At 34.3% G+C, this 9,006-nt stretch overlaps 1 protein-coding gene across 1 annotated transcript; it reads left to right on the top strand.

The window, feature by feature from the left end:
- The first annotated feature begins 6,231 nt into the window (after positions 1–6,231).
- Positions 6,232–7,738, top strand: LOC142519935 (protein ROH1A-like). The gene has a single exon (XM_075622959.1). The coding sequence runs from the start codon at positions 6,328–6,330 to the stop codon at positions 7,579–7,581; it is 1,254 nt and encodes a 417-aa protein (XP_075479074.1). The 5' UTR covers positions 6,232–6,327; the 3' UTR covers positions 7,582–7,738.
- Positions 7,739–9,006: the final 1,268 nt, after the last annotated feature.

The raw sequence follows: 9,006 nt of genomic DNA, 5'->3' as shown, positions 1-9,006 counted from the left end.
AAATGAACAATATATTGGTGGAATATAAATGGAAAATAATTTATTTCTCATGTACTCATATGATAATGTTTTATTGTACAATTATGATATGTATTATATTTTTCAATAAATTACATATGTATTATCAATAATATTTTTAATGCATATTTTTTTTGAAGTTCAAATATGGAAAATGCTATGAACAAAGCTAAACAAAGAACTAATCTCATGGAAGTTTGCATATCTGATAGTGGTACAACATACACTATTTTCCGAAATAAAATTTTTTTGTTTGAACTAAAACCAACAAAAACAATGGTGAATATAAAATCAGGTCCTGTAGACTTGATAAAATGTTGTGGTAAAACACATTTTTTTGTTACCTAATGGTACAAATTTTTTGATAAATGATGCTATGTATTCACCACAATCAAAAAAAAATTTGTTGACTTTTATTGGCATATATTCTCATGGGTATGATACTCAGACAATAAATGAAGGAAATGAGAAATATTTGTGTCTTACCACATATAAATCAGGAAAGAAAAATGTAGTTGAAAAACTATCAATGCTCCCTACTGGATTACATTATACATATATAAGTCCAATTGATAATGCTGGTGAATTGACTTCCCGGACTTTCAATGATTATTGTATGTTAATGAGAATAACTGTTGAGCATCCAGTGACTCATGTACATACACAAAATGGATTAGCTGAATCATGGATTAAACGTCTACAACTAGACTTGTCAAATTGGGTTAGGCCCGTCGGGTCGGTCCGCCCCGGTATAAAAATTTAGCGGCTTTGGTTGATAAAATAGCAGCCCGTTTGGAGGCGGGTCAAATGGGCTGAGCCCGTTTGAGTTGCGGGCCTAAACGGGACGGGCTGGCCCGCCAAATTTGTGTATAATTTTATATTTTTAAGTTTTATATAAAAATTAGAATAAGTCTTTTGCGCCTCCATCACTTCCTTATCTTATTTCTTCCTTATTTTTCTCCTGCGCCTCGCCTCCATCACTCACTCTGATAAAATCTAAATCTATGTGCTTCTTCTTTTTTTTCGAAGATGTTATGCTAGATATAGGCTACATGAATAAAATTTACAGATAATTTACTGAATGATAAAGTTAAATTTTGGTTTAGGAATTTATTGATAATTTATCCTTAGAACAAATATATAAAAAAATAAAAAGGAAAAAATTATTTAATGTCTTTTAGATGCAAAAAATGATGAATGTGCAAATATTATAACAACATCATCCCGAGAAGTATCCAATGTTGTCGAAATTTTTGATGAAGAAACAATGCAGAGAAATATTGTGGAAGATCAAGATTGAATGGAATTTAATGAGAATTTACTTTATAGTATTTGTTTAATTTCTTCATGTTTTGTTTAAACACTTTACTTTTTATGGATTATATTGTTTGCTATCTTAATTTTTTATCTCAATGTTTTTAAATATTTTATGAAACTATTTGACTAAAATATATTTTTCTTTTACTGCAATACTGTTTAGCATTTTTTTCTTAAAAAAATAAACGGGTCGCCCCGCCTAACCCGCGGCCTAAGGTGGATTGGCCATTTAGAGGCCCGCCAAAATGGCGGGTTGGCCCGTTCCGCCCCGCCTAATGGCGGGTTGTGGGCTGGCCCGCCCCGTCAGCCCGTTTTGACATGTCTATCTACAACTGACTAGACCAATGATTATGAAAACTAAACTCCATGTTTCTATATGGGGACATGCAATTCTACATGCTGCGGCATTAATTCGCAGCAGACCAAGTGCATATCATAAATATTCCTCATTGCAGCTTGCATTTGGTAAAGAACCAGATATTTCTCATCTGAGAATTTTTGGATGTATGGTATATATGCCTATTGCATCGCCTCAACGAACAAAAATGGAACCTGAAAGAAAGATCGGAATTTATGTTGGTTATGATAGCCCATCAATAATTCGATATTTTGAACCTCGGACAGGCGACGTGTTTACAGCACGTTTTGCTGATTGTCATTTCAATGAGAAAATCTTCTCAATGTTGGGGGAGAAAAGAAAAATATCGAAAAAGAAATTAAATGGTATACATCATCATTGTTACATCTGGTTCCAAGAACTAAACAATGTGAAAAAGATGTACAACAAATTGTGCACTTGCAAAAAATAGAAAATCAGATATCAGATGCATTTGCAGACACAAAAAGGGTAATTAAATCATATATACATGCTGTAAATGCCCCTGCTCGAATTGAAATTCCAAAGAAACAAATTGAAGACACTCATGATGTCATTAAACGCTTGAAGCGTGGAAGGCCAATCGGTTCCAAAGATAAAAATCCTCCAAAAAGAAAAATCAAAGAGAAACACGATGATCACAAAATAGAAAATTATATTCCGACAAAAATAAATGATGATGAAAATGTTCCGTCAGAACCACAAACTGATGAGATTCGTGAAATCTCTATCAATTATATTAATACTAGAAAAATATGGAACCAAAAAGATACAAAAGAAATTGATGAGATATTTTCTTACAATGTGGCATTTGACGTCATCAATGAAAATGAAGATCATGAACCAAAATCATTTGGTGAATGTAAAAATCGACAAGACTGGATAAAATGAAAAGACTCCATCCAGGTTGAATTCGCTAAATAAGCGTAACGTTTTTGGGCCTATAGTCCTTACACCTGAAGGTGTAAAATCTGTTGGATATAAATAGGTTTTTATTCGAAAACGAAATGGGAAAAATGAAGATATAAAGCTCGACTTATTGCACAAGATTTTTCTCAAAGGCCTGGAATTGAATATGAAGAAATGTATTCTCCTGTTATGGATACAATTACGTTTCGGTATTTGATTAGTTTGGCGGTATCTGAAAGTTTAGAAATGTTTCTTATGGATGTTGTAACAGCTTACTTACATGGATCACTAGATAGTAATATATATATATATATATGAAAGTCCCTGAAGGATTTAAGATGCCTGAAGCACAAAGTTCAAAACCCAGATAATGTTATTCTGTGAAATTGCAAAGATCATTATATGGGTTAAAGCAATCCGGCCAAATATGGCATAATCAGCTAAGTGAACACTTAATGAAAAAGGGATATATAAACAATTCAATATGCCCTTGTGTTTTCATTAAGAAAACAACATCCGGATGCGTAATTATTGATGTATATGTTGATGATTTAAACATCATTGGAACGAATAAAAAAATTCAAGAAGTTTTGTAGTACTTGAAGGAAGAATTTGAAATGAAGGACCTTGGAAAAACAAAGTATTGTCTGGGTTTGCAAATGAACATAGAGAATGTTGAATATTTGTTCACAGGTCAAATTATACAGAAAATGTCATTAAACATTTTAATATGGATAAATCAAATCCTTTAAGTACTCCAATGGTTGTTAGATCATTAAACATAGAAAAAGATGTCTTCTGTCCATGTGAAGATGATGAAGTTATTCTTGGTCCAAAAGTACCATATCTAAGTGCTATTGGTGTCCTTATGTATCTTGCAAATTGCACAAGACCTGATATATATTTTGCTGTAAATTTATTGGAAAGATTTAGATCATATCCAACAAAAAGACACTGGAACGGAATTAAACATATATTCAGTTATATACGAGGATCGACAGACTTGGGACTTTTGTATTCAAAAGATAACAATCAAAGCATAATTGGTTATGCTGATGCTGGGTATTTATCTGATCCACACAAGACACGTTCTCAAACATGATATGTATTTACTCGTGGAGGTACTGTAATTTCTTGGCGTTCACAGAAACAAACACTCGTAACAACTTCATCAATTCAAGCCGAGGTTATTGCACTACATGAAGCAAGCTGTGAATGTGTGTGGCTAAAATCAATGATCGAACATATCCAAATCTCATGTGGATTATCATTCAACAAGAATAATGTGATACTATACGAAGATAATGCTGCATGCGTTGCTCAAATGAAAGAAGGATACATAAAAAGTGACAGAACTAAACATATTCCTCCTAAGTTCTTCGCATTCACCCAAGAGCTTGAGAAGAATAAATATATTGATATTCGTTACATTCAATCAAGTAAAAACTCATCAGATCTCTTCACAAAGTTACTTCCTACGACAATATTCAGAAAGCATATGTATAACATTGGGATGCGAAATTACAAATTTGTGAAGAATCATTCGTGTTACATGAGGGGAAATTTACATTACTGCACTCTTTTTCCCTTACTGTGGTTTTTATCCCAATGGGTTTTCATAGTAAGGTTTTTAACGAGGCAGTATAAAACACGTAATAAAGACAATCATTGCATCATAATCATCATCACAAGGGGGTGTTGAAAAATAATAGTCGTGTTGAAAAATAATAGTTGATATATTTGAATGTTGAAAAATAATAGTTGATATATTTAAATGTTGAAAATAAGAGTTGTAAATATTGAAAATTAGTGTGTGATGATGTATGTAATGATGTATTTATTTTTGGATTATTTCCAAAGAAATTCTATAAATAGGTCTTTCAATTTGTGAAGAAAATCACAATTGAGTAGATAGAAAATTTTATAAAGTGTAGTTTGATATATTTTGTGAGTTTGAAATTTTTAATTTTTTACCATAAATTTTTACTTTTAACAAGATCAAATTTAAATATTAGATTTAGGCATCTTTTTAATGCAATTGAATATGACAAGTTCTAGCTCAGACTCACGATGTTGACGGATATACAGAAAAAGTCTAGAAATAATTATTAGTCACGCGACAAAAATATAAAGTATACGTATCTTGTGAGAAGTTGTTTGTTATAATTGAGTTTCGAATCAAATATGCCGTACCAAATTTTGATGTCAAATATCCTCAAAAATTATGTTGTCAATATCAAAAATCCAGATAATTTATATAAGTAGAAAAATAATAAAATTATTATAAATTATAATGTATCTATTAGTTATGTAAATAATAAAATAATAAAAAATATAATTTAATGAAGAGAAATAAGTTTTTTGGTCCATTAAATTTTTATTTTGGGTTTTACTAATTAAGTTTTAAAAACTTAGTTTTGGGGCATTAATTATGATTTTTATTTATTTTAATTATATTTTATTGGAATATTGATGAATCACCAGAAAATTCAGATATGAAATATTGATATGATATCGAAAAATGATGACATGACATAATATATTTATGAATCGTCTGATGCCACATCGACAAGTCTACCAAAATAACCGAAAATTAAAAATTAAAATCGTCAGAATTCGACCTAGTAAATTTGATATTAATTTGAAAAATAGATTTTTTAAAAAAATTATTTTAGCTACTTTTTACGGGAGGTAACATTGGCACCTAAAAAATCAACATTATCAATAAAAGTTATGTGATTAGTAATATGTCAAAAGTTTGTGTGAGACGGTCTCACGAGTCGTATTTTGTGAGACATGTCTCTTATTTGAGTCATTCATGAAAAAGTATTATCTTTTATACTAAGAGTATTACTTTTTATTGTGAATATATCGGTAAGATAGACTCATCTCACAGATAAAGATTCGTGAGACCATCTCACAGATAAAGATTCGTGAGACCATCTCACAAGATACCTACTCCAATAATATCTAATAACACAAACAATATCAGTATCGTATCAGTGCTATTTGGGGTCATATTATCATCACTTGAACGAAAATTGATTAAAAATAAAACAGTAATTAAATTTAATTAAATTATTAGATTAGACGAAATTGTAATGAATTATAAGATCAAAAGTCAAAATGTATCAACTTACAGGGTGATATTTATTATTCCCCGAATTAAGAATATCAATTTTCTTCACGGGTTTGGGGTCCATGAGGAAACTCGAAACGAGGACAAAGATATCCAATTTTTTCAAGTTTTTTTAAAATCTTCGAAATAATTCAGGTCGAGTGTAGGGATATGTACGTGGATATTATCTTCATCCTCGAATTCGTTTGGAAATAATATTATTAGTAATATTATCACTAATAATAATAATAGATACCGATGAGTTTTGACTCTATCAACCGATGAGATATCCCTGAACTCGAAAAAAATGAAATTCGAGATAAAGATGAAATTCGAAAATAGAAACGAGGACGACAAACTCATCCCACCTCATTGTGTCCCTACCTGAAATTTCTAAATTTATTTAGAATTAATGAATGGCCAGAGGGCATTTTAGGAATTCAAAAACAACCTAGTCCATGTAAAGGAAACGACAAACGGTCATGCTGGCCTTAACCACCAATACCGGTCAACGTAATAACTGCCTCACCTCTCTTTTTCTTCAATTTCCCATCCAATCTCGATCCCTTCCTTTATTTCTGTATCCAAAATGCCGACCGCCGATAATCAAGGATCCTTCCTTAATCTTATCAGCATCCGCCGCAACCAGGTTACCGCCATGGATAACGACCAAGAGCTTGAAGACCTCGAGCTGTTCCAAAAGAACGTCGCTGATCTGTTTTCCGGCCTTTCCGCAGCGGCGGAGGATCAACCTTCGTCTGCCAAGTCTGCTGCAGAGACCACAGATTCACCTATGACTTCACAAGATAATTGCATCCGGCCGCCGCCCCTCCTCTCTATTTCCTGGTTCCGTAACCTTCTTGACGCGTTCCTTTGCTGCGAGGCTGAATTCAAAGCGGTTCTAGTGTCGGGTCGTGACCCTTCTCAGTTCACCCGTCCTCCGCTGGATCGCTTGATTCCTGATCTCCTGGAACGATCGATCAAAGCGCTGGATGTCTGCAACGCCGTCACTCACGGCGTGGAGCTTGTTCGCCACTGGCAGAAACTGGCGCAGATTTCTGTGACAGCGTTGCAGCAGAATCCGATCGGGGAAGGACAGGTGAGGCGCGCACGAAAGGCGCTCACGGCTTTGTTGGCATCTTTGGTTTTCGACGACAAGGAGAATGCCAACGGGAACGTTCATGGAAAATCGGCGGAAAGATCATGGTCTTTCGGACGACGCGGCGGGGCCGCCGCGAATAACAAGGATCGCAATGTTAGGAACTTCAGCTCTTTGTCCTGGTCTGTGGCGAAGTCTTGGTCATCTGCGAAACAGATTCAGGCCATGTCAGCGAACCTCGTCGCCCCTCGAGGCGGCGAATCTACCGGTTTGGCTCTACCAGTTTACATCATGAGCACGATCCTTGTGTTCGTGATGTGGGCTTTGGTGGCAGCCATTCCTTGTCAAGAACGAACCGGGTTGGCGACACATTTACCCGTTCCAAAACAGTTGGCATGGGCGCAACCCCTGGTTTCTCTGCAGGACAAAATCGGAGAGGATTGGAAGAAGAAGGAGAAAAAAGGGAATGCTGGATTGTTGGAGGAGGTACAGAGAATGGAGAAGCTGGCGCAGTCCCTTGTTGAGTTTTCCGATTCTTTCGTCTTTCCGATGGTGGAGGAGAAGGCAGCGGCGGTGGCGTCGCAGGTGGCGGAGCTGGCTGAGATATGTGAGAAGATGGAGGAAGGACTGGGGCCGCTGCAGCAGCAAGTGAGAGAAGTATTTCATAGGATTGTGAGGAGTAGAGCAGAGGTTCTTGATGTTCTTGATCCAGTTTCTAAATTATCCACACCAGTTCCATATTGATGCATATTATTAGTGGTAGGATTTTGAATTTGTATGTCAAAATGTGTTGCACTTGATTTAGGCTACTGGAAATTTTATTTTATTTTGTTGTATACCATATTATAACATAGGGTTTGGTATAAATTAAAAGCTGATGCATATGCATTTACGTTTTACACATCTTGTTACATTTTCAACTGAGAATACTTCTAAATTTGTTTCTGTCACGTAGACCTTGTCCTATTTTGAGTTGGAATATAAGCAATGAAACGTACTGGACGACACATGATCCAAAATTATTGATACCAGTTAATAACTTATTTCGATCGATCTCGTTGGTAGGATGAAACTCAAAGTTGATGAAGTTGTCCTTTTTTGGTGTGGGTATCGTTGGGAGTGATGTGAATGGAGTAGTCTTGTTTGCTTTAGGACGGGACAATTTCGTCCCCTCATTGCAGGGACTTATGCCGTTTTGAAAGGAAACTGATGCCATTAATATGGTGACTGCCATAGCCAACTTCTCGCTTTTCTACTTGAGCATAAATACCAGTCTCTCGAGACATTGGGAATCAAGAGTGGATACTGGCAGAACCCAAAATAATTCCAACCCGATTCGATTTCTGATCACAAATGCGATTCAAGAAGTAAATTAAAGGCTGTATGTAAAATAAATTGTATATAAATATATGATTTTCATCCAAGAAGGGTGATCATCGTGGGCCTGGCTTTTATACAAGAAAGGTGGCATCGATCTTCACAAACCCATCTAACTTTCCATAGAACGGGGGCCCAAAAATTAAATTGAATTTGGTTAACTAACCAAATAAATATAAACTTTGCTTTATATTGTTTGGGCAAATTAATGCTCTTGTTGGTCGAACTTTTCTTGCACTATAAATTCCTCAGTAAAATTAATCTTTTAAGTTCGAATAAATCTCAAGCGTGTAAGTCAAGTTATAATATAATGTATAAAGTACGAGTATCAATCTCACAGAACTTACCTCAAATCAAATTCTTTAGTTAATTAAAACAATATTTGAATTAATTAATAAACTAAATTAATAATGAAGTAAAAGGACGAAACAAACCAACATAAATAATTAGAGAGAAAATAATAAATAAACAATGGTTAGGATATCAGTTCACCGACCCTAAATATTATCTAATAATTGAATTTCAATTCTTAAGTCATGCTTTTAACGGGATTCCCTAATTTATCAATATAATCAGTCTTACTACATTAATTTAACTAACAAAATGAAGTAACTAAATGTATTTGTGTTATTTAACAGTTGCAATCACATTAATGAACCGTGAAATGTTCTAGCTTTCTATTTTCGGTCTATGACTATCAATATGTATCAAACCTCATATATCTTTGAAAGTTGTAGATCCATAGATTATGTTACTTATCAAGTTATAAAATCTCCTCCCGGTCTCAAATAC

The sequence above is a fragment of the Primulina tabacum genome, chromosome 11, assembly GCF_025594145.1.
Source record: "Primulina tabacum isolate GXHZ01 chromosome 11, ASM2559414v2, whole genome shotgun sequence".
NCBI lineage: Eukaryota > Viridiplantae > Streptophyta > Magnoliopsida > Lamiales > Gesneriaceae > Primulina > Primulina tabacum.
This window is presented reverse-complemented; position numbering and strand designations above follow the sequence as displayed.

Excerpts from the sequence above, each read along its gene's own strand:
- LOC142519935 (XM_075622959.1), top strand. The coding sequence starts at position 6,328 with ATGCCGACCGCCGATAATCAAGGATCCTTCCTTAATCTTATCAGCATC.